A 27,794-nucleotide genomic window follows, 5' to 3' on the forward strand; every position below is an offset into this window, starting at 1 on the left:
ACAGACACACTGAAATGATGTGGACCAATACTGGATTTGGCCATTAAAGATCACACCACAGACACACTGAAATGATGTGGACCAATACTGTATTTAGCCATTAAAGATCACACCACAGACACACTGAAATGACATGGACCAATACTGTATTTAGCCATTAAAGATCACACCAAACACACTGAAATGATGTGGACCAATACTGTATTTAGCCATTAAAGATCACACCACAGACACACTGAAATGACATGGACCATTACTGGATTTGGCCATTAAAGATCACACCACAGACACACTGAAATGATGTGGACCAATACTGGATTTGGCCATAAAAGATCACACCACAGACACACCGAAATGACATGGACCAATACTGGATTTGGCCATTAAAGATCACATCAGACACACTGAAATGACATGGACCAATACTGGATTTAGCCATTAAAGATCACACCAGACACACTGAAATGATGTGGACCAATACTGTATTTAGCCATTAAAGATCACACCACAGACACACTGAAATGACATGGACCAATACTGTATTTAGCCATTAAAGATCACACCACAGACACACTGAAATGATGTGGACCAATACTGGATTTAGCCATTAAAGATCACACCACAGACACACTGAAATGATGTGGACCAATACTGGATTTGGCCATTAAAGATCACACCACAGACACACTGAAATGATGTGGACCAATACTGGATTTGGCCATAAAAGATCACACCACAGACACACTGAAATGACATGGATCAATACTGGATTTAGCCATTAAAGATCACACCACAGACACACTGAAATGATGTGGACCAATACTGGATTTAGCCATTAAAGATCACACCACAGACACACTGAAATGATGTGGACCAATACTGGATTTGGCCATAAAAGATCACACCACAGACACACTGAAATGACATGGACCAATACTGGATTTAGCCATTAAAGATCACATCAGACACACTGAAATGATGTGGATCAATACTGGATTTAGCCATTAAAGATCACACCACAGACACACTGAAATGATGTGGACCAATACTGGATTTGGCCATAAAAGATCACACCACAGACACACTGAAATGACATGGACCGATACTGGATTTGGCCATAAAAGATCACACCACAGACACACTGAAATGACATGGACCAATACTGGATTTGGCCATAAAAGATCACACCACAGACACACCGAAATGACATGGACCAATACTGGATTTGTCCAAAAAAGATCACACCACAGACACACTGAAATGACATGGACCAATACTGGATTTAGCCATTAAAGATCACATCACAGACACACTGAAATGATGTGGACCAATACTGGATTTGGCCATTAAAGATCACACCACTGACACACTGAAATGACATGGACCAATACTGGATTTAGCCATTAAAGATCACACCACAGACACACTGAAATGATGTGGACCAATACTGGATTTGGCCATAAAAGATCACAATACAGACACACTGAAATGACATGGACCAATACTGGATTTAGCCATTAAAGATCACACCACAGACACACTGAAATGACATGGACCAATACTAGATTTGGCCATAAAAGATCACACCACAGACACACCGAAATGACATGGACCAATACTGGATTTGTCCAAAAAAGATCACACCACAGACACACTGAAATGACATGGACCAATACTGGATTTAGCCATTAAAGATCACACCACAGACACACTGAAATGATGTGGACCAATACTGGATTTAGCCATTAAAGATCACACCACAGACACACTGAAATGATGTGGACCAATACTGGATTTGGCCATTAAAGATCACACCACAGACACACTGAAATGATGTGGACCAATACTGGATTTGGCCATTAGAGATCACACCACAGACACACTGAAATGATGCGGACCAATACTGGATTTGGCCATTAAAGATCACACCAAAGACACACTGAAATGACATGGACCAATACTGGATTTAGCCATTAAAGATCACACCACAGACACACTGAAATGACATGGACCAATACTGGATTTGGCCATAAAAGATCACACCACAGACACACTGAAATGATGTGGACCAATACTGGATTTAGCCATTAAAGATCACACCACAGACACACTGAAATGATGTGGACCAATACTGGATTTGGCCATTAAAGATCACACCACAGACACACTGAAATGATGTGGACCAATACTGGATTTGGCCATTAGAGATCACACCACAGACACACTGAAATGATGCGGACCAATACTGGATTTGGCCATTAAAGATCACACCAAAGACACACTGAAATGACATGGACCAATACTGGATTTAGCCATTAAAGATCACACCACAGACACACTGAAATGACATGGACCAATACTGGATTTGGCCATAAAAGATCACACCACAGACACACTGAAATGATGTGGACCAATACTGGATTTAGCCATTAAAGATCACACCACAGACACACTGAAATGATGTGGACCAATACTGGATTTGGCCATTAAAGATCACACCACAGACACACTGAAATGATGTGGACCAATACTGGATTTGGCCATTAAAGATCACACCATAGACACACTGAAATGACATGGACCAATACTGGATTTGGCCATAAAAGATCACACTAATATGACATGTTCAATACTGGATTTAGCCATAACAGATCACAGTAAAGACACACAAAAAGCAATTAACAATGTCACATTTTTCATGGTAATGCATCCAAAACAAAATAAATTTCTATGTGAGATAAATTTAATGAGTAATACAACAGCATGTGTGGGTTTCTAAAAATTAGATCATCTTTAAAACAATACAAAACTATATTATATGAAATATATGTATTCCACTTTGAGTGAACATGTTTCCTTGAGAAACTTTACCCATCAACATATCACTTACTCTATCTACATTATTAAATGGCTGAAAGTACAGCCTGGAGTTGGTCAGCATGATACGCCCTGGATTTGTGATAAGCGGAGTGATCTTGTCCCCCTGGGTTTCATGTTGAATTGTCTCATACAAGTCATCCAGCCAGCTTGTGTTGAACTTAACTCGAGACTGACGGGACAGAACTATGGCATTTATCTGAAAGGTGCAAATTATATTTCTCCTATATTTGATGGCATGCAGGGGGCTGGGGGTAGCGTGTAACATACAGCAAGTTATAAAATAAAGAATGAAGAATCAATTATTAAAAAGTCACATAAAAATGTCATAAACATACTGATTTTTAAACATTTCTACAGGAATAATACGCATTATTGGCACCTTTCCATTATCACCTGTAACAAAGTTGACTTCAGCCTATGAATCCAAGGGTAGGTAACAATGTCTGTGCCAAGTAGACTGTCTATTCTGAAATTTGGTGATAACATTTTATGACTACACCAGCTCTGAGGGCTTTCTATTACATCCCAATGTTTTGTATTCAAAACAACTCCCCTAATCACCCTCCATTGATCCCACCACTACCCTCCATGCCACCTCTCTGCCCATGGAAGTGACTAAGAAGTCAGTGGCCAAAATCACTAACAGCATCATGCAGATATCAAGTTTCATAAAAGCACATAAAATAATGTATGGAATATGGATCAAAACAGAAACATTCCTAATGATGAAAATAATATCAACATTATATATGGTGCCATAGGTTTAGGATAAAATCAGCTACATTTCTGAAAGAGTAGAAAATATATTAAAATGTGACCGCAGTTTTCAAAAGAAACTTATCCTCACCATAGCATTCTGATCTGCAGGAGGGAGGGTGGAAGCTCGGAGAAGCTGACACATCTGGGGCAGGCAGTCATCCACAGTTACATAGTTCAGGGAGAACACATGCTCTCCCAACTCCTGCTGTATTTAAAAACATTTTGATAAAATATTATAAATGAAAACAGTAAATATGAGAATGTAAAGAAAATATTATAATTTGAACAGCTTTCAGTCCACTGTCCGCTTTAAAAATAAATTCACTTAAACAGAATACTGTGAATTAATTTACTGTTTGTATAAGTTTTCAAGTTTTTGCAATGAATTATATTTTTGATGGCACTGAATTAAAGAACATCATGAGACTTGTATTTGATCTACAGGTTGAATCATTTTTTTTGCCAAGTCTCCGAGTTTCCTGATTTGTAGCAACAAAAAAATCTACAAAAATTTGTAGCACCTGCAAAATGGCAAGTTTACAGGTTTGTTTTACTTATCACTTTAAGAATTTAAATATTGCTCCTTTTCTAAACAGTGTTCAGAGAGTAATAATTGGAAGGGATTATTTATGTTCTTCGACGTATATGATCAATCGATTTTGGTGGTCTCCCTGGGATGTGGCCTAGGCTCACAATTTTTTAGGAATATGTTTGATCAATTAGGGGAAACAACTTGTAAATTTATAAAATTGGGAATTTTAAATGATTTTAAATATCATTCATTGGGACATGGGTACCTTTTTAGCATAGCAAAAAAATCCCTGTCATGTTTCCATTAAATCATGGGTAACATTTTGCCACTTAAACTCTCAAGACTTGGTACTGGTTGTTTAATCCCACATAATTGGCATAAAATGGACAAAGTTGTTTTCCAGTCTGCTATATTATGTTTTTATGAAACCTGAATCCAAGTACAGCCATAATTGTCAGTAAACTGGAGCTCAAGATATCCTCTTTGAGCTGCATGGGAAGATATCTTTAGAAAATGAGTCATGGCTACCCAGTTTTTATGCAAAATGTTTGTGGCTACAGATGAAATCAAAATTAGTGCACAGACACCATGTTTTAAAAAAACCACTCAAAAATCCCAGATAAGAGGTCAGTGTAACCCAATTAAATTGTATGAAATATGTTCATCCTAAGATGCATGCACAGCAGGTGAAAAGGTACTGGAAAATAGCTCAGATTTATTACATATTCTCAAAAGCATATCACAGTGATAAACTTTTGGTGCATGAAAAACAGTTTTTGCCAAACTGTACCCAGACTTCAGAAGCTAATGTAGAGACAAATAAGATAGACATGTTCCTTTTTTCAAAAAGAAATCTTCAAAAGATTCTGAATTGTAAGCGAAAGAGACCTAGTTTTGGTGCACAATATACAACCATCCTAAGAATGGCCCACAGTTTAAGTTTTAATGCAATGGGTCTAAAGGTATTAGAATAAGCACCTAGACTAGGGGTCGGCAACCTATGGCACGCATGTCACAAGGTGGCACATCATGAGGTTTTGTGTGGCATGCAAAGTGCAGCCAAAGCTCTCAGTTTTAACAGTGTTACTCTCTTACTGGTGGCACATGCTCGTTCATTTTGTAATTAATCTGGAAAAAATTGGCATGCTATGTAAAATAGGTTGCTAACCACTGACCTAGATAATACACATCTAACTTTCAAAACAATGCATGCGTAGCACAGGACCTATTTTAAAATAAAAAAGATACTAGCAACAACAAACTTTTATTATCATCCCTAAACATTTGTTTCAGGACCTAATCAAATACATCTTTACCACTGAACTTGACAGGTAATGCACATCAATTAAGTGTCCTGTATTTTGAGGTAGCAGGTCTGCTTGTTGTCGAATAATACTTTTTACAAGCCACATAGTGGAATAACATACAGCCACTGGGCTAAATTTTATAGTTTTCTGAAAGAAAACATCCATTTCATAATAAATATTTTCAGAGAAAACTAACGGAGCAAGGAATGATAAGACTAAAACGGAAGCAACAGCAAATACAGAACTCAAAACGACATGTTTTCTGGCAATTTTTTAAATCATGTATATTGATGATTTATTTTTTTGTTACAACATTTTATACTTTACTATAATGCTTTAATATTAAATTTCATAAATATATGACTACTACATACATTTTGGGGAAAAAAAATTTCTCAATAAGACCTAGTCAACTTATAGGATCACTGAGACTAAGTAATCTACAATTTTTTTCATTCAAGCAAATCTATATCAGATAGTACAACCAAAAAAGTAGCTGCAAAACACAGCCTTCGTCAAGCATCTATTCAAACTAGTCCATCGTATGTTTTACCTTCCTAAAGATGTATGGACTGATGATGTTTTTCTGTTTCATTTCCACAAACTGGTCTGAGATAATCTTCAGCATTTTGTTTGCTAAATCAATCCTGAGTAGAGAAACAAAAATTAAATTACTGTAAAACATGTAACAGACATTATACTGATTGCACAGCTGTCTGTTTACCTGAAAAGTATGAAGCCCTTACTGTTAAATATAACTTTTCTTACAGTTATTTTAAATTTTTCAATCAAATGATAAACAGTCACTCATTAGCAAATTTATGTGAATTCATATGATTCGTTGTTCATGACTAAACAGCATAATAAAATATAGTAATTTATCATTATAACAAAATATAGTAATTCATTAAAATATAATATAGTAATCTATCATTATAAAATAAAATATAAGTAATCCATCGTTATGTCATAAAATATAGTAATCCACCATTATATAATAAAATATAGTACTTGTCTATTGAATCATAAAATATAGTAACCCACCATTATAACAAAAGATAGTAATCTATCATTTTAACATAGAATATAATAATTATCATTATAACACAACTCACATGAGCTATTAAAAATAGTAAAATTGCAGAAAGCATCTTGTTTTGTTCTTTACTGAGCTGACCCAAATCTGATTATATGGCAATTCACATTATTGTCTTTTGTATTGCCTAACAGCACAAAGATACATCCATTTTAACTATATCCAATAGTTCTCTACCACTTTATCATGATGAAATATCCGATTTAAAACTAACACATAAAATACCATTTCACTTTTTGTGAAATGGTTGTGATGTTCTTTTTTCCCCTTCTTTATTGTTGTTGTTATTATTATTATTATTATTAGTATTAGTAGTAGTAACATCAGTAGTAGTAGTAGTAGTAGTAGTAGTAATCCCTCACTAATGCTGTAAAGAGTAAGCATAGAAGTGCTACATGTTTTAAATGAGGTAACTGTATAATAATGGGATCCATGATCACACTGGTGTTATATGAGGGACTGTACAATAAGGCAAGTTCAATATCAATTCAAAATGGGATCCATGATCACACTGGTGTTATATGAGGGACTGTGTCATACTGAGGTGAGGGATCACAGTATAGGGAATTCATTACCATACCTGTATTATGAGGATCATGGGGTACTTTTAAGTAGGTGACCCCTGTATATGGAATCCATGAAAATACCCACCATGTTATAATGGAGTGATTTATAGTGAGGAACCCTTGTATTATTATTATTATTATTATTATTATTATGACAATCTGATCACTGTTTTAAAGTGCTCACTTTTACAGATCACTGACATCTCATCTCTGTCCACATGGGTTCTTGTTTTGAGCTCAGCCAGTATGGTTATATGAGAAAGTTTGCCAGCAGTATCCTGTGGGTTCAACCGGGGGTTTCCCTCCAGCATACATACTGCCCACACACAAAAAAAACAAAACAATAAAAATGACAAAATATTATTATCATTATTATTATTGTTATTACTATTTTAATTTTAATTTTTATTACAGCAATCGACAGTAACAAGAATAACAAAAGAACATCAATAACAATAATTATTATAACAAGGGATCCAAGTGGGCCCATTATTGCTCACCGGGGCTGTTGATATATGTCATCTTGTGAACGCAAATTCACACACTTATTGAAACTGTAGAAGGGAAAAAAAGTCTTGAAGCACATAGTTGCTACATTAATTTTTGTCTCAGTTTTATCAGCCATATATACAGGATCACTTTCACTGCAAAACAATTAACACTTTCCAATAAAATAAATGAAACTAGATCTTTTTTTGCAAAACACATATACCCAAGTACAGACCAAAGAAAATAAGGCCAAAGCAACAACAACAAATATGCAAAACTGCAGTCTTAAAGACTTTAAAAACTGCTATAATGGCATCAAAATCAACATCTGAATATTTAATTAAATATGTCTACCGAAAGTGTTTTGCTAAAATATATTAACAATGTTTTTGTCAAAACATCTTGGTCAAAAAAGTTCTAAAAATCTTAAACACTGCTGTAATGGCCTGAAAATCTGATTAGGTCATGTACATATAAATACTGATAAGCTACTACATTGTATTGGTCTACACCAAGTGGTTTTTGTGCTCAGGAATTTTTTTGTCAAAAGATTCAAAATTCAATATGTTAAAAATTGTTTAAAAACGGAATAAACTGCTGTTCTTGCCTTAAATTAACCTAATCAGGGCATGTCCATGCAAGTACGAATAAGCCACCAAAATTGTATTTGTCTACATAATTGGCTTTGATTAATTTTGCTAACAAGGTTTTATAAAAAATTTCAGAAAGGTTAAAAAATGTACAAAAGGTTAAAGAGTTAATGTAATGGCACGAGAATGTCATATGTCAGAATGCATAAAAATTCAAGGCTCTAAGTTTAATTGTTTTATATCATGGCAAAATGGACTTAGGACAGATATTGGGATATGCAGATGAACAGATGCAAATACAGATGGCAGCAAAGCGATATGCCACCTTATGCAGAGATACCAACCCATGCTTATCTGGAATCTCTTGCATTTTAAATGTTCAGAATCAAAGCAGCCAGTCCAGAATGGATAACATGCTCGTTAAAAGTTTCAAACCCCTCTCAAATCTTGCATCTTCCTGTGAGATGATACATATCTGTATACAGTAACAATAACAGTCCAGTGAGAAGAAATTCTTGGCCAAAACAACGGCCATAAACACTAGCAGTACTCACAAATTATTGGCATCTTACTTTCCACTTCATCTATCTTCTCATTTTTTACATATGTATCTTCTAATGACTGGTTTCTTGGTATTTACTTTCTGATGTGCACCTTGCAAAAATATATTTTAGGTACCAACCTATCATACTTGTTCTGAAGTAATTTTCTCCCAATTTATGTCCACATAGAAGCTCCTGCTGAAAATTATATCCCAATAAATTATAAATAAATTATATCCCAATAAATATGAATTTCCCTAAATTTGGTGAAGTCAACATGTGGAATTTGCACTAAAAACTCGTAATAATTTTGCAAATTCTGGAATGGTTTACATGTATGTTGCTGAGTTTGTATATCTGAACCAAACTGGAAAATACTAAATTAATAAAAATACTGATTACTCACTTTGAGAACAAGTTTCCACCTTTTTCTTCAATATTCTTTATTGTTTTCATCGGAAACTGAAGAAAAGGTATTATTAATAAAAATGCATCCCAAGGAAAATATTACATTGTTACAGTACTTGTAAAAATTGGATAATAAAGTGTAAATGTAAAAATCTGAGCTGAAACAAATACCAAATTTTCATATCTAAACATTCATTGAATATATAGGATCCAAATTTTTGCTGATGTTTATAAAGGTATCAAATCAAGCATTTCTTTAGGTACTCCAGTATTTACTGACCCACCCATCCCATGAGGTCTAGGGGGCATCAGTAAATGTTGAGGATTTTTACAGAATTCAGTTAAATGTAGGAGTTTACCCTGTATTTCTTTAAACTCAGTACATATATAAACATTCCTGTAGTGCTTAAGACAGAGGGTACAGAAAGAAAGAAAAAGTTAAATGTGGGAAGTGACTTGTTCACAATCAAAATCACACAGACATGTAGCATCTATAATTCAATTAAATTAATCATGTATGCCAGAACATGTCAAACAGGTCTGACATTTTGATCAACTACAAACTGTCCAAATAGGATGGTGGCAGTTTCTGCTAAGCCATATTCACATTTGATAAATAATTATTCAAACTGAAACCCAAAAACGGACCTCATCTTGTAAGTAATATGTACACTGCAACAAGTCTGAAATGACCTCGTTGCTTTTGTAAAAAAAACAATACAACCTCTACCAGGTCAGGATACCAAGGAACTTGGTTTGAAAGTAGACCATTTTGGTTTCAAGGGTAAAACAATTCCCAACAAACTGTTTAGTTTGTTTCAAAAGAAATACCAATAAAAAAGTGAAATAATACCTGCATAAATTTTAAATACATGCTGATAACTATGGCTTTGTACTAATTCCCAATGAAAGCTTTATTATGACAGCAAACACCTTGATCCCTGCCACTTAAATGGTTCAAAACTTGTGATAATTGGCCCATCTATCTACATCTAAGTGATATAAAGCTGACTTCTGCATTAATGACTAGCAAGAAAAATAAAAGAAATAGTGTCACATTTAACCCTTTACCTCATAGAGCATAGTGACAAAGTGCAGCGCACTATAAATAGAACACCTGTTACCTAGTTGACTGCATATGCATAGGTCTGCCTGTGAACTATTAAGCAATGTAGTGTATGTTATGTTTAACAGCACTTTTAACCATTTTACATTTTTGGTACACATCTATTATATGTGGAACAATTTAAGAGTAAAGTCCGATTGTTATAGCTGTGTAATTATTTGTCACAGAAGAATTTTTATGTGCTTTAAAATCTTGAGAGAACTCGTTCACCGTCATGTCAGTGAGGCCGCGTTACCAACCGTAGCTGCCATTTCTCATACTCAAAATTTACAAGTTTTTTGTCTGCGTCTACATCACCAGGTCATCTGAATTTGATAATTTATAAAAATTGCTGCCTACATCAATATCAGAGCCTTTACCTAAGTTATTGAATCTTTCATAGTTGTGATTCTAATCGTGAAAACTTCGTAAGTACTGAATGAAATCCGCGACCGCCATTTTGGAGAGTGAAGATTACGACCCAGTTACTTTAAATAGCAGATATCGACCAGTGCATAAACAGTGACCACATGATCTGACGTGATTGTCATTCGCAGAAATGAAAGTAGTATCTAATAGGGGGTTTTCCCTGAAAGGCGGCACTACGAAAACCAGTTCAAAATGGCTAATGTTTACAGCAGGCGTCCGTCAAAAGGCGCTTCCATCTGAATGGAGCAGAGGCATCAAAAGGCACTTCCATGCGAATGGAGTAGAGGCGTCCAAAGATGCTTGCATGAGGTAAAGGGTTAAAGCATATTGATAATTCCATAGCTGTTTAATGACTTTAAACCATGAAGAACACAAAAATATAACCAAATGTGGAAATATATTGGAGTAAACTCTCCAAGGTGTGTAACTGGGGGGTGGGGTGGATTGTATGCAGGATTGACTGCAACTGCTCATGATGGAACAAATGTCCAACAATAGTTCAAATTTTGGGACATGCGTTGATTGACACGTGAAGGCATCATTGTCATTATCATTGCCTTGTGAGTTCAAATTTCAGGTAATTATGCAGGTATGAAGTTGTTCATTGTGAACTAATCCAACATTACACAAAGTACATCCCACCTTGTTTCTTTTACAAAATGCTGCCAAGCTTGCTAGGTTCAAATGTTGTTATTCATTTCAGTTTACATGTAAAAATAAGCAGTCACATAGTCCTTACAGAATCTTTTACATAAAAATATGTACCTGTGTGAAAAATACACAAGAAACTCTTTAAGTCTAGCTCATCTTTTGTTTAGGAAGAAATGGAACATAAAATGTTAAACATTCATGTTAATCTAATGTGTGAATGGACATGCAGACACTCACATGAATGTTCAAGTGCCTGAAATGAGGAGCTTCTGCCAGGATATGATAGGACCATAACAAAGAACTGGTTCTTTTATTGTTCTGATCCCAATAAAGTAATGAACTGGACTACTGATCTATTTACATGTACTATATTTTGATTCTTTTCTTTTTCTTCTTCATATCTCTTCTTTTTCTTATCAACCATTTTATTGCAATAATTTTTTCTTAATAAGAATGGACATCAAAACAATATTAAAAGATTTATATCACAGTACATTTCACTATCAATAAGTGCACAGAAAAATGTGTGTATTTGCTTACAAGTAAGGTACATGAAAGTTTGAAAATAAGTATATTAAGTTTAATATTTACTTTCTATTTTAAACTTGAAAAACTGTATTTTATGTACAATATATGAAGACTGTGCATTTGAGAATTGTTGTTGTTGTTGTAGGGTTTAACACCATTTTTCAGCACACAATGGCTATACATGGCAGCTAGTATTAACAATGGAGGAAGAACCCCGGAAAACCCTGGAAAGAACCACCGACCCATGAGAAGCTACTGGCAATCTTTCTCACATATCCACATTGGCCAAATCCAAGACTAGAACTCATGAAGAGAGAGGTGAAATGGCAGTGATCCGTAATGGAGAGCGCTTTAGACCACTCGGCCACTCGGGGCCCCCATTTAAGAATTGTATTTAATAAAAAAATTCAGTGTGCATGGTTTTTCAGTCAACTTCAATCAAACTATCATCATGTCCATCTGTATTTCTCATGTCCTACTCTTGCACATGTCACAGTTATAAATTTTTTAAACCATATTTTAAAATCCAATCAATATGATAATATAGATATGATGAAATATTACAAACTTTTGTGTAATCAAACATGCTTTTATGTAAATTTATAAATTGTTCTTTTTGAATATCAAACTAGTGTTTAATTTTCATGAATTAATGAGAAAGTATGTTTTTAGTGCGACAAGAATATGTAACAGTGAAAACTGCACTTTGAAATCTCTGGAACTATACTCATTTTTAATTCTCAGTACTGATAGATGGAACAAATTACTTTTTCACTGTCTTACTAGATTTTGTTCTTAAGACAACATTGAGTAGTTATATACAAGTCTCTGGACACTTATGTTTTTTTAATTTAAAATACAAACACAAATTAATTTTTATGTATGTCATTGTATACATGGGCCACAGAGTCTAAAATAAATTATTCTTATTTTGTCATGTTATCCAGATTTCACAAAACAAAATGAATCAGAAAAAACAAGGTCAATTTTTCCATTAAAAATGAAAATATTTCAGTCACGAATTTCCGAGCAAAGAAATTAATTTTTTACTTTTCCAACCATAACACTACATTATTTCAGTCTAATAATTTTCAAGTATGCATGACAAGAGTGCAATGATCCAAAGTAGACACTTCAGTCTAACTTTAAAAACCTAGATTAGGGATAGATTAACTCATGTATACACAACAGAGTACACTGATCCAATGCAGTCACACTTCACCCTAACTTTTAAATCCCAGATTAGGGATACATTAATTCATGTATACAGTAGTACTAAAAGTTGCACAAAAAATCACTAAAGCTGCAATCATGTTGCTACTATAATGAAATTCTCTTTCCAAGTTAAATTATAACATTGAATTCTTCTGTTATAAACTAATATACATCTGACATGTTCATTTTCCATGATGATACTGTAGTCATATTTTTTCTATGACCAAGTAATATATCTGACATGCCAAATATCTACCATGTAACTGTAGATATCAAAGACTGCCAATTAATTTTTTATTATTGCCCCCAAGAATTCTTTAACATCTAACTGGAGTTCTCTGGGCCTTTAAAATTTTAATTAAAATTAAAATATATAATTAAAATAAAAATTTTAATTATGTATTTTTAAAAGTATCAAGAAGTGCAAAACAAAGGTACATGTTTCTAAGTGAGAGAGAGAGAGAGAGAGAGAGAGAGAGAGTAACAAAAAGAAACAATGAAAAACTGAGGGAAGAAGAGAACCTTTAAAAGTGGATGTTGGCTCTCCTTTGGAACAAAAACAACAGACTTGGAGCATATTTTTAAATGTCCCCTCTGTCTCCTGAAAGAAAAAGACAATAGCCAATATTGAAGCAAATGTAAACTGAATATTTTTTTTCATATGAAACAAATCTTTATTTTTTAATGTTAAAGTGATGAGAAAAAAAGCTAGTGTATCCAAATTTACACAAATTATATACATGTTACTTAAAACATAGCTTACATTGAGCCTGCTATACTATGGTGGCAAAATATGGGTTATATAGAGCTTGGTATCATTGTAGCAAAATATGGGTTATATAGAGCTTGGTATCATTGTAGCAAAATATGGGTTATATAGAGCTTGGTATCATTGTAGCAAAATATGGGTTATATAGAGCTTGGTATCATTGTAGCAAAATATGGGTTATATAGAGCTTGATGTCACTGTAGCAAAATATGGGCTATATAGAGCCTGCTATACTATGGTGGCAACATATGGGTTATACAGAGCTTGATAAAGTTGATATTATGGTGGCAAAATATGGGTTATACAGAGCATAATATCATTGTAGCAAAATATGGGTTATACAGAGTTTGATATCATTATGGCAAAATATGGTTTATATAAGACCTGCTATAATATGGTGGCAAAATATGGGTTATACAGAGCTTGATAAAGTTGATATTATGGTGGCAAAATATGGGTTATATAGAGCTTGATATCATTATGGCAAAATATAGTTTATATAAGACCTGCTATAATATGGTGGCAAAATTGTGTTATATGTGTTATTGGTGGAAAAATATGGGTTACACAGATACTGATATTATGGTGGCAACGTATAGGTTATATACACAGCCTGATATATTATGGTGGCAAACAAAATATTCAGTTTTAAATTTGCATCAAGCATGGCTGTCAATGGGGAAACCTGATATGTTAGGTCATGCAGTTAATTTTGTGTCACTGTACATCTTTACAAGATGAATTTTCCAGGAATGGTTAAAAGCATTGCATCTGTTGAGACTATACTTAAGGATATGGGGACAGTTCTGATACACAGACTGATATTGCTAATTTGGTAGCCAAAAGCCCTCCAAACTCTGGCAGACCAATCTGGTATTTATTTGAAGAAACAGGAATCTTAGAATACAAAACATTTTATAAACTTTATAAGATTTATAACAAATGTTATGATATGTCTTAAAAAATTATTTATTATATAAAATACAAGGTCCCCAAAAATATGTGCATTTTCCTGGTCGGCTGACCATCCATTTCTCATTTATGACCATTGCACTTTTCCCCTAAGGTAAATAAAATAATCCCAAAATTGACCTGTGCATCTAAATGAGCCAGTTTTCCCAATACTCTGAAGCACTTAGTACATTATATATACTAATCATTATAATATATATAATTTTTAAAAAAAGCATGCTACCTACCTACCCAAAAATAAAAGACAGTGCAATTAGAAACATTGTTTTTTGGCCTAATGCAATAAGAAAATAGCTTATATACTTTACCAGATATCTCATAACTTTCATAACACACTCCATAAAATGTCAAAAGACATCTTATAAACCTTTTTAATTGATATCAAAAATATACTTTATAAGATAACCTATACAATTTAAGAGATATCTTCTCAAAAATATCAGAAATTTGTTATACAATATCTTGTTCATTTGATATGGTATCTTATAAAACAAACAGTTACCTTATAAAAAGAGTACAATTGGATATCATATCAATTTTATGAGACATGTTTTAACCTTTATAAGATATCTTAATTAAAAGAAGATATCTAATAAAGCTTCTAAGACACCAGATAATTTGTATATCTTTTAAAGTTTATCGGACATCTTGTATGGGTTATAATATATGACAATTTTGGAATAAAGAAGTACCAAAATCTTTTCCACATTCTAAAAATTTAAAAATCAATTAAATTTAATTTTAAAACATACATGTAATGTGTTGTGTAATGTTTGGAATTTGACATAAAATTTAGTTAATTCATCATCTCCACAGAAGCTTCCGTTTTATACTCCCTTTTCTCTTACTGGAATCCTTTTAAAATCCTTATATACCACATAAAAATAATACCTTGAGATTATCTGAACTTGTTTTGTTGAAACAAATTTTGATAACAGTGAAAAATTAAATATTCAAGCATTACTGCACTTTTACAGCATTCATTAAATCCAGTGCATTTGGAAAAAAATAAGTTTCTTGTAATTTACTTGATTACTGTATTAACATGTCAGCATCAATGCAATAAAATGTTCACCAATTTAGTTGTCTTCATGAAAATAGTGGTCCCCCCTTTTAGATGCCCCTTTCCATTGAGTCCACCTCAATGACAAGGCCACCTTGCCCAGTACCAAAACTGCCTGTTTCAATCACTTTGTTCCCACGTTAGGAGGCCACCCCTTTTATACAACATTTTTAATGCAGAAGAAATGACATTATGAAAGTGGGACAACTTTACATAAGATCTATATAACCTTGAAAACTTAAAATGCAGAATACTCTGGACTGCATATAATTTAGAGTGATGTTTCAGACAGAGCTGAAGACATGCTATTAGTTAGAATAAACTTTACAAAGGAATCCAATAAATGTATCTGGATGCAAATTACCTAGATTTTCAATCTTCTGGACAACTCACATCGATGATTCATTTCTTATTTACTTATCAATTATTTGGATAAAATTTAATGAAAAATTTTCTGAACAAAATCCACTGAACAATCTGGAAAATGAGCACTGTACTTTAATTTTGATGAATGACTATCAAAAATCTACGTCTGCAGCTTACCTCTTGAATGCATCATCCTCAGAAAACTCCTGTGGATAGTAGTAAACACTGAAGTCTTCAAAGTAAATCTCACCTGGCTCAAGCAGCAATAAGTTAAATCTGGAAAAGAGGTATCAAATATTTGGGCTTAGACCGGGATTCATCAACATTAGTCATGATGACCTAAAATACAGAGACAAGAGGGTCATATTCTTATTTTTGTGGTCGTAAAATCTACAACAAATTCAATAACAAATACTTCAAGAGTAATGTATTATATTTTCTGCAAGGTTACTTTAACAAATATAACTTCAATATTCTCAAGCCAACATAAATTTTTCTCAAAAGCATAAATTTCTGTCTTGTGCCAAAGTCTGTAACACCACGAATAGAATAGTTTTAATCATAAACGTGAAAATTTTACAGTATCTTCAATAGATTTTTTGATATATCTGTTTTACAGCATAAGACATGAGAAGCCACTATTTCCTGTACCACTTTAATGCAGCTTATCATTTTGTTCCATCTGCTTAATGTTACCCTCTTTTAATGCCGTCAAAGATGTCTTTGCCTCGAATCAGGGAAATGGAATGGTAACAGAATCAATCTCAGAATTTTTCCAACAATGACAAATGTAACCAAGTTAAAATAATCAGTTAATAAAATGTTTAACTATGATCACTGAATATACTGTCTCCATACAAACTGTAACTTTTTTATCTTTCATGTTTGGTTCATTATGCAGTTTAAATGATCAGAGATGCCCACTGGCCTTGCTTTTGTTACTTACAATAAATACATGGTTACATGGCAACTAGTAAACAGGTCCGTAAGCCGAAAATCAAGGGAGTTCAAATTGGTTGTGATTATATGTGATGAAGATCCATTTCTGTATTAAACTATTTTGTTACCAGCAAAAGTTACATGACAGGTAGCATTCAGCAAGTTTTTTCTTATGACATCAGAGTCCTACCAAGAGATGCAATGCTACGTTATTTATATGGACCTTTTAAATAGATGATCCAGGCACATTTTTTTAAGTATTTCTGTGAGTCAATGGCTCTACTTACAGGTCAAACAGAAAACCGGAATCCATTAATAAACTATAGTTGACCACCACTCAAATACGTCTCCAATTTTTTACCCTTTAAGCTTTTTTGCTCTAATCACTTATGCCACCAGAACAGTAATTGACTTGATTCATTTTTAATTGACCTGGTTCATTTTCACTTATGTTTTGATCTTTTGGCACAGATATGTAGAGCTGGGTACTTGATACATCACACGACATCTCAATATCACATAAATAAATAAACCTACTAAATATGCAAACAACACATGTATCATCAATGAAGCCAAAGGCTGAAAAGCCAAATTACCAAAATGAAATGATGTTGTTGTTGTTGTGGGGTTTAACGCCATTTTTCAGCACACGATAGGCTATACATGGCGGCCAGTATTAATGGTGGAGGAAGAACCCAGGAAACCCCGGAAAGAACCACCGACCCACGAGAAGCTACTGGCAAGCTTTCTCACATATCCACATTGGCTGAATCTTAGACTCGAACCAGCGCAGACAAAGGTGAGATGGCAGTGATCCGTAACGAAGAGCGCTTTAGACCACTCGGCCACTCGGGGCCCCCCCAAAATGAAATGAAACAAAGTTTATCTCAGGCTTTTTGTCTTCTTTTCATTATTACACAAGAGGATGTGTTGTGGCTGAATGCACATAAGGTATTATGGGAATGAAGTGTCCACAATAACCAACATTAACAAAGACAAATGACAGATTTGTCAACCATGGAAAAAAAGAAAGAAAGAAAAGCAGGAGCAAGCTTTTCTTTTCATTTTGGAATTTATCTGTGGGAAGACAGCAAAATCTTGGCAGGAAACCAGAATCTAAACCCAACCCGAAATTTCAACATCCCTCCAACACGTACAACATTTTTTTCAAAATATCATGCCAGCTCCCAATCTAACATAACATTTCACACTAAAGCCAAAAACCAGCAATGAACAATTAAATGCTAGACATGAAAATATTTAAAGCTAAATATAATCTCTTTGCTAAATTATAATTTTTCAATAATTTATATATTCCGATCGCACTATCTCTTTGCATTGATACTTAATAATTCATTGTCCCTTAACTTCCACCTCACAGTCGTAATCAAAAGCGATTGTTCGGCGTCACAAACAAAATCAAAATCTAACATATTGTCTCTTTTGACAACAGATTTCCAAAGATCAACCCTTCATTTCCTTCGATTCTATCCATGCATACTACCTCTCCTGTGCTGCTATATCGTTGTCCAAGAAGGCCATGGTTAGTCTGGCGAAATTTCATTCGCATCGTTAACTAATTTTCCTTACTCTGCTCCACCGGCTGGTTCCGGGTGTAAAGGTCACAGGGATCCCTTATGTGACAGATTGTCCACCTACATAGTCTCGTAGAAAAAATGCTTGTTTTCAATCACATATATTAAAAACGAATTAATTGGCAGACAAACAAATTAAGTGAGCCCCCCCCCTTCACTTTTCTCCTGCTATGAGAGTGTAATTGACATTAGTTCACCCGTGCTCATTGCTTTTTGCGGGCAAAAATCCAGGTAGCTACTGAGAACTTCATTCCCAACTATTTTTACATAGTGGCTTTCGATTGGTTTGTTAAGAATCCATGGACAGGTTTAATGCGTCACATTTTTAATGACTGTGGTCTACGCATTTATCAATTAAAAAAACTCTCACATCTATTAATTATTTTATCCCAATTATGAAATCTGGGCTCTAAATCTGATTTGTATTTGACACTAAACACTATTTAACTCTGGGACATAACATGGATGTTACAATTGTTCTTTTAGCTTTTTTATATTAAATGAATATATTTTATTATGAGAAACATGTGCAATATATATATATATATATATATATATATATATATATATATATATATATATATATCACATACACGCACGTGTGTACAATATTGATAATAATGCCTCCCTTGAGACCTTGACCGCACAAATATGGCTTGCGACAAGTATTCTGTTCTACTTCCTACGTACAACGAAAGAGAAAATCTTCCAATCATTGTCTGGTTGCTGGTCAGATATTTTACTGAAAGGTAAAAGTAGTAAAAGTATTTGCGTAAATTTATTTTACAGCTGCTTTATTATTGTTTAATTGATACATTTCAATTTTAATTGGTGTTGACAGCTGTCATGTGGCAGTCCAACAATGTAAGTATCACATGTTATTTATCTTAGCACCAAAATAAAAGATAGCATGTGATACGTCTTCCGTTGTAGAACTATGGCATGTGACAGAATGTAGGTTTCATCCTGGTAAATCCAAAACTTTATTATTAATCCTTGAAAATGCATTTTGCAAAATACCTTGAGCATAACAGGGTATGAATTTTCCAGAATGTTAGAATAAATCAAAATCGAATGTTTTCTGCAGAATTCGAGTGTGCTGAAGCTAAAACTGAACTCATCTTCATGATATATTTTCAGATACTCACAGGAATCATTCAAACACATGTACCGTCCAACATCTGTAATATTGATCTTGATTGCTTTTTGCAGAATCTTGACCTCATGTTATTTTAAGCTGACATTTGCATATTTCATACATATGATTCTTTAGAAATGTTGGGTGAACATTCAGCCATAAGAATAAATACACTTTTCCTATGTTCCATGTACTTTGGAAGCTTTCTGTGCCTTTTTATCAAGTGCCCCGCCCCATCTTTGTATGAAATAATATATTCTTGAGTTATACCTGTTGAAATTAAATGTTTCTCTAAAAATGTAATGTTTTATGCATAATTTTTTTGTGCAGAATTCAAAATTGAACACATCTTATGATATTATTTCCAATAAATTCACAGCATGCATTGAAACACATGCACCATCCACCAATTTATTATTGGTCTCTGGTCACTTTTTGTTCAAAATCTTAACCTCTTAGTTATTTCCAGCTGAAATTTGCATATTTCTTACATTTGGAAATATTGAATGTTTTGTGAACATTCAGCTTTAATAATAAATTAATTTTTAATTGTTTCAGGTACTTCTGAAGCCTTTTTTGCCTTGTTTAAGCACCTTCCCCCAATAAATTTTTACTTAAAATACCATAATGACGATTCAAACAGAAGTTGAAATTATATCTTAAAAATAGTACATAATCAGTATAGTATTCTTGTACATATATATATATTGTACCAGTTTTCCACTAATTTATTATTACAGTAAATCTGCATTTCTATCGTGTAAATTGTGTATGTAATGCAACATTAAATTTAATAATTCTAATCACTTTTGAGCAATATTATACAGTTCATGAAGTAGTATTAAGTTGTGAAATCAGAGAGTTCGAGAGAAGGAACTGGCACTGTGTTCTTACAAAATATTTATGTGGGGCCCTGAGTGGATGAGTGGTCTAAAGCGCTCTCCATTACGGATCACTGCCATCTCACCTCTGTCTGCGTGGGTTCGAGTCTCGGATTCAGCCAATGTGGGTATGTGAGAGAGCTTGCCAGTAGCTTCTCGTGGGTCGGTGGTTCTTTCCGGGGGTTTCCCGGGTTCTTCCTCCACCATTAATACTGGCCACCATGTATAGCCTATCATGTGCTGAAAAATGGCATTAAACCCTAAAACAACAACAACAACAACAAAATATTTATGATTATTGTAATTTTTTAAAAATAAAGTGATAATGTACAGATTAATAGTTTGTTCTTTATAATGTCAATATTCAGAATAGATTGATATTTACAATAAATTGGTTTTCTTTTCTTCAAAATAATTTAATTTTTACCTCTTTTTGCCTATCCTAAACATGAAAATGTTAAATCAAATTGGCCTACCAATGCCTCTAGATATATAGTACTCATTATTGGTAAATACAACTAAGTCCAAGTCTAACCTGAAAAATACATTACATATCAAAAATTTCACCCACTTATTTAATACATTTAATATAATACATGAAAATACGTGTGATAGTCTCATTGGTATTAATGTCTGCTTTGTCATAAAACGAGTTTTTGTGTGTTTTTTTAAACTCAATTTATGCCATGTTGTTGCTATTATTTAAATTTTTATGGACCCACATGCAGCATAGAGTTACTGTTCTTGCTAGCATAGGTGACCTATTAAAAGACATTGTTTTTTTACACAAATATCCTCACATATTTTAGCATTATTTTTGTAAAATTATATCCAAAGTATTTAAATAGTAGCTGTAGGTCAGCATATATATTTGTTTTAGTTTTACTGCATTTTGAAAAATTATATTTCTGCCAATTATGTTGTACAAAAGGCTCAATGTCATGTACGCTGAAGTTGACCTTTAAACCATGAATAATACATTCAAATGTAATAATGTCGAAAGCGGAGAAAGTACCAAGGGTAATGAGGTTGACATTTTGAGAAAATCTAAATACTGATCACCAGCATCCTATAGCATCGTCCCCGGTTGCTACTATAGTACAGGTCACATGGGTCATGTATGCGTATTAATTTAATTTTAAATTAACTATAAATTGTTCTTTTAAAATAAACACTAATTTTCTTTAACCAAAGTCTATTCAATCCTGACTATTGGATGCTCTGCACCTTGACTGTCACCAAGAAACTTCCAGAAAAAAATAATCTATTGCTGTAGACTTTTACAATGGTGGTCATGTATTAAACTTGGGTCAAAATGAAAGCACATCAAGTGGAATCATCACAATAGAGGGTAGTATGAACTTGTTTATCAATATACATAGCTTTCACTGTGACATCACAGCATGTGACATTCAGTCCATTTGTACTGGATCACATCTTTTGGTTCATTTCATCCAAAAATGTATACGTACTTTAACATGGCCATAAGCACCTCTCGGGGTGACTAAATAATGACCTTGCAAAGAAACATATACATCATGTAGGCTTTTGATATATACTATTGAGGTATCTCTTTGATAATTTAATGAAACATTCTATTGGACAGATATTGCTCATTTTATTTGGCTTCCCATTTTGGAAGGTTCATGCCATTATACACATGGATTATTGAGTTGTCCTACAATGATATATTTGTGTTTTTTAGGTCACCATCTTACTATCTAAATTATGGCATTGTGTAGCATGTTTCCAAGTTCAACTAACATTGGAATGAAAAGTCAGATTTTCAGGAATATTTCAGACTTGGCAGTCCACATTGATACTTTTCTACAAATTAAGGTCATATTGCTTTAGTCAGACTTACATGCTTTGATGTCTTTTCAAAGAAATTATAATCCCAACAGATGCAAAATAACATGTTTTCAGGTTCTGTTGAGCTACATTTCATTTGGCTGGAATATAAAGGAAGCAGGGAATGCCAAAATCAGATTAAGCTGAAGTATGTTTCTTAATAAAATGTTAAAAAAATTATAATAATATTAAATGAAGTGTTTAGATGGCCTCATTTCCTTCAAGATAATTATCATCCTTTCAGCTGATTTTGGCATTTCCAGGTTCTATTGATCCATAGCATTCAGTCCTTTACAACACTCACATTTTGGTAATAATCCCTGTCAGAACAGACCATATGTATATTCAGAGGCTGTTAACCTTGGATTTGAACAGCTGATACATGCATGGAAAGCAGCATTATGTCAGGGCAACAGTATCATGTGGAAACTGTCTTGTGAGGGTCTGTATCACTGGGAAGTGACTAATGCTTGGGACAAGGATGCATGAGTGTCCTGTCATCATGGCAGAAATTTAAGAGAGAGAGAGCTATCATGTAATAATAATAATAATAGTTGTCATTTTAATGATACTTAATAATAAATATACTGTATATGCATGCATAAATAATGTCAAACCAAAACATACAAACAATTCACCACACCACACCACACAAAACATGTTACTTTTTTAATTGGATAAGTGAATACAGCTGTTTGATAGCAATCATTACAGTTCTCCACCAGGCCTTTGTGGATATTATGTACCAGAGTTGTCTCCCCATTTCATTTCACAATTTGATTAAAGTGAATGGAAAGTATTTCATCCAGCAAATGAAAGCAGAAGCTTACATGGTTTAGCAATGATGCCATGACACCAAAAGGCTCCCAAAGCAATCAGGGCACCATATTAACCATGGTAGCTCTGTAGTAGGGTGTCTGACTCATAACACAAGGATTGCAGGGTTGATGCATGCTGGGGCCAGCCTTGGTTGACTGCCTTGGTTTGTCTTTTGGAATGACACTGAGTTCCTTTTTCCTGAGCATGATATAGTCAATAAAGTATTAAAGACACTGTTAAACCAACAAAAAACAAACAAAAAAGGACAGGAAAATACACCAAGTATCTTGGAAAGGCATGTGGTACAAGTTGTAGTTTTGTATTGTATGTAATAAAACAACAATTAAATTGCATGCAGCACTCTACAATTGAGTGCACACAACACACCAGTTCTTAAAGGTTGCTGATGCCTGCTTTAGTTATGAAATGACATGTAGCTGGTTGGAGATCATTGGCAGCATTTCAATTTCATTTGAATTTGCAGTCTTTTAAAATGCAGCTAAAAATTAGGTGTAGTGTTTCATCTTTTGTGTTGAAAAACATGTTAAAAAAACAATTAAGAAAACAGTTTCCTCATCAGAATCCTAGTTAGACTTGGAGATGGGCAGGGAATCAGTTGCACCAAATGGGCACAGACTCAGTTTCATTTGTATAAAAGGGTAAATTTTATTCATGTCATGTATTCATATTAATGTACATTTGGCAATGATATAAATTTTAAAATTTACCTTGAATCGACTTGCAAATCATCAGTTAGAGTTCTTGATGTTTTAAAAATGTAATGATATTTTTTATCAAACTACTACTACTGTTTATGCTGTTAGTATTACTCTTTGGATATTTTAGTGCCATTTCCAAGGAAGATAATAACATCTTGCATATCATTATTTATGGCTCTCTGCATTAACTATGTGCAAGTTATATTTCATGTTGTAGCATGGAAATAAAACTGAGTGTGATTCTGCAGTGCACCAGATCACAGTTAGATGGTGGTACTCCTCAGTTTTTAAACACCCACCATAAGGTGGAGTATATGCTGTTAATTTTGCCTGTCAACCCATCTCATTCACAGAGAGAGTAGCAATACTAAATGAAAATGCTAAGTTTTCCAGCTAGTTTTGTTTCAAAGTGTATTAAATGTTTCAAAGAAATTTGTATTTAATTTTCATTGTTCAAGTTTGAATTTCCAGTCATTTTCCACTTTTGGATTGGTATATGACTTTTCTTCAGCTGTACAGTGTTGCTTACTTTGCTCATGGTACGTGAGAAAGCCTGCCAGTAGCTTCTCGTGGGTTGGTAGTTCTTCCCAGGGTTTTCCAGGGCTTCCTCCACCAGTTATACTGGCCACCATGTATAGCCTATCTTGTGCTGAAAAATGATGTTCAACCCTACAACAACAACACTCTTGCCAACTTTGAGACCATAAAACCACTTTTTAAATCTCAAAACCATCTTATGCTGTTTGAAAAGTTGACACAAATGATAATCGGTCTGACAGTGGAGGTACAATTTCAGCCCTGAAACGGGGCAAATTTAGAAGCTTGTATTTTAACGCGGCTCTCACTGCATTAGTAAGGAGACTGAGCACATAACAGTCTTATCATTGGTGAACCCTGTCATTTGATTGGCAGATACCTACAGCAGCATTAACTGTAGACAGTATTCTGTTGGACATGCTGATGAGTACTACTAGGGGGCCATCCATTTAGTATGTATGCAGAAATCTGACCCCTACACCCTCCCTGTACACATGCATACTTTTTTACACACACCCACCTGCGTATGTATGCTTTACACACTGTATCCCCCCCCCCCGAATTCTACTGAATGGCCTATATTTTATCCACACAGAAATGATCAAGGATTAATAATATTAATGTGTTTAATAAAACATAGTCCACCAACGTTGAATGTCTGACTGCATCAAAGAAATAAGCTGTGTAACTTTAAAAAGTTTGTCTAGTGTCCAATAAAATTCAAACGCCAACTGAACCCAGTTATTATTGAGGTTTCACCCCCACCCCCCGTTTCCTATGTGTACGTACATTATCATTTAAAAAAATCACATGCAAGCGTATGCATTTGGGTTAACCCCCTCCATGTGTATGTACTAAATTGACAACTCCCTATTAATAATTGACTAAGTATACTGCATTTATTGGAAGTTGATTGGTTACATTTTTACATAGTCTGACTTAGATCAGGTGTATTATTTTGCAATGTGCACCTTATCAGGAGCATTGTTTCCTTGCAGTAACACAAGGAGGGTGGTAATGTTAATGTGTTCGGTAGAAATTATAAAATTATATTATGAAATATTCTCTTATCACATTTTGTGAGAGCACCTGTTAGATGGGTTTTTTTCTGTTTCAGTGGTTATGATTATGAAATAATTGTGATTGATGATGGAAGTCCAGATGGAACATTAGCAGTGGCCAAACAGTTGGAGAAGATTTATGGAAAAGATAGAATTGTAAGAAATGTTTGTAAAATAATTCCATAAGATAAATACACTTTCAGGACTGTTTAACAGACTTTCAAGGTGAGGAGCCTGGACTCTTCAGTCATGGAACTCAAAGTCCCCAGCTTATTTATGAGAGCCCCTGTTTGAAAAGGATAGGAAGGAAAACAAGAAGTACATGATTGTAATTTTATTACATATTCCTATTACATTCTTATCCTCATAAGATTACATTGGCGAGAAACTGTTTTTCAGTAAAAATCTTTAAAAAAACTTTATATCATGCTACACTCCACTGTCTGTAGCCTAGTTTTTCAAATGTTTCTTTCCTTTTTTATTCTTTGACATGACAAATATATCTATGGCATTCTGATTATCATTGTCTTCAGGTGTAGATGCTTCAATGTTATTCTTATTAATTTATTCACTGTTTCATTGCATGGATCTGTGCGGCTTTGCAGTTGTTCTTCATGCTAGTTTTTGTAGTTTTCTCAACAGCATACAAGATTGTCTGTATTTTTGCATAACACAGCAGTCATCAACAGTTAAATCATTTGCTAAATTTGCAAGGGCTAAATGGCTGATGTCTGCAATTTGGCATTTCCATTTCAAGTGAAAGGATTTTATTTTTCAGCAGTTTTACACCTCTCATTTTGCATTTAATATACTCTTTGATTTAGTTTTGTCAACTCCTGAGTACTGCTTCTCCAACTCCAGTCTCTAGCTCTCATGTTTGTAGTTCTGCCACCATTGATATCAACATTGTATTCAAGATGGAATCAGCATTAAATATACATTCTGAGTTGAACTTCTCTTTGTTGCCTTTACTTATGCTCTCTTATTTTGTCTGTCTTTTGCCTTTATTAGCATTAGTGTATGATCGTTTGTTTGCCGAGCAATTAGAGGCATTTACATACACATTCAGTGAATCATTGGTGGTCTTTAATTCATCACATCAGAGAAGGAATATAATTTAATTAGTCCCACTGGTTTAATGCTTGTGTATGTACATTTATCTATTAGCTGTTCCTCAGATCAGCAATAGCTATCCAAAAATGGGGGGGAGCATGGAAGAAAATGAGACACATCACAGGGATGCATTGCAAGGAGAAAAGGTGCACCCTTTGAGGATTTTACACGTATTTGACCCAGGTCCCTGAGAGCACAATTTTATTATAGTTTTTTACACTTAGAGCATGCAGTAGATTTGTGACTCAATTCATTTGTAAGGAAGAATTATTGTTGCATGTGAGATACGTACACAGGGTGCTCTACATCAAAGGTAGACACATACATACACAAGTAGACTAATATTATATTCAGATATGATCATTAGTAAGTGGTCTCGTATGTACAGTACTCTCTCTTCATAAAAGATGTTCATAGGTTTCATAAAAGTGACCTTTGTTAGAAGTGAGGGAATGTTATATTGAAGGTGATGAAGGACCTCACTAGTGCTAGGCTTCTTTTCCTGACATAACTTTCTAATGTCACCTAGATTCACACCTCAAATGGTTACAACACATCCCTTTTAGCTCCACCAAAGGTTGGTCAAACAAGATCAAACCCAGGTCCACTGCATCATAGGCATACATGCTATGAGATTGAAAGGTATGGATCATCTAGACTGGTTTTTCATTGGCTTCATACACTTTAATGCATTACTTTCCTGGAAAGGCCTTTACACTGTAAACAGTAAATAATTACTAATCATTGCTAATTGTATTGATCAAGATTCAAATCTAGGTTCTTTGCATCAAATCTAGGTTCTTTGCATCAAATCTAGGTTCTTTGCATTGAATCTAGGTTCTTTGCATCGAAATCGTGCAAAGATATTACTCAA

At 34.0% G+C, this 27,794-nt stretch overlaps 2 protein-coding genes across 3 annotated transcripts in view; one reads left to right on the forward strand and one right to left on the reverse strand.

Annotated features, from left to right (window-relative positions):
- Window positions 1-18,963, reverse strand: part of LOC149780552 (protein FAN-like) — a 104,284-nt gene extending 85,321 nt beyond the window's left edge. The window contains exons 1-7 of one of the 2 annotated variants that reach the window (XM_089937585.1): window positions 18,711-18,963; window positions 16,445-16,543; window positions 13,620-13,698; window positions 9,168-9,223; window positions 6,032-6,125; window positions 3,728-3,841; window positions 2,891-3,076 (exon numbers count right to left, since the gene is read on the reverse strand). In XM_089937585.1, coding sequence (XP_089793711.1) covers window positions 2,891-3,076; window positions 3,728-3,841; window positions 6,032-6,125; window positions 9,168-9,223; window positions 13,620-13,698; window positions 16,445-16,543; window positions 18,711-18,748 — 666 coding nt within the window. In that variant the 5' untranslated portion in view covers window positions 18,749-18,963. Of the gene's footprint in view, window positions 1-2,890; window positions 3,077-3,727; window positions 3,845-6,031; window positions 6,126-9,167; window positions 9,224-13,619; window positions 13,699-16,444; window positions 16,544-18,710 lie in introns of both variants that reach the window. The other variant, XM_089937584.1, reaches the window with a different exon arrangement.
- A 452-nt stretch (window positions 18,964-19,415) lies between these two features.
- LOC149780553 (dolichol-phosphate mannosyltransferase subunit 1-like) overlaps window positions 19,416-27,794 on the forward strand; it is a 30,381-nt gene continuing 22,002 nt past the window's right edge. The window contains exons 1-2 of the mRNA XM_089937586.1: window positions 19,416-19,550; window positions 25,864-25,963. Coding sequence (XP_089793712.1) covers window positions 19,453-19,550; window positions 25,864-25,963 — 198 coding nt within the window. The 5' untranslated portion in view covers window positions 19,416-19,452. The remainder of the gene's footprint in view (window positions 19,551-25,863; window positions 25,964-27,794) is intronic.

Source organism: Sinohyriopsis cumingii, chromosome 16, assembly GCF_028554795.1.
Source record: "Sinohyriopsis cumingii isolate HCF-2022 chromosome 16, ASM2855479v2, whole genome shotgun sequence".
NCBI classification, from domain to species: Eukaryota; Metazoa; Mollusca; class Bivalvia; order Unionida; family Unionidae; genus Sinohyriopsis; species Sinohyriopsis cumingii.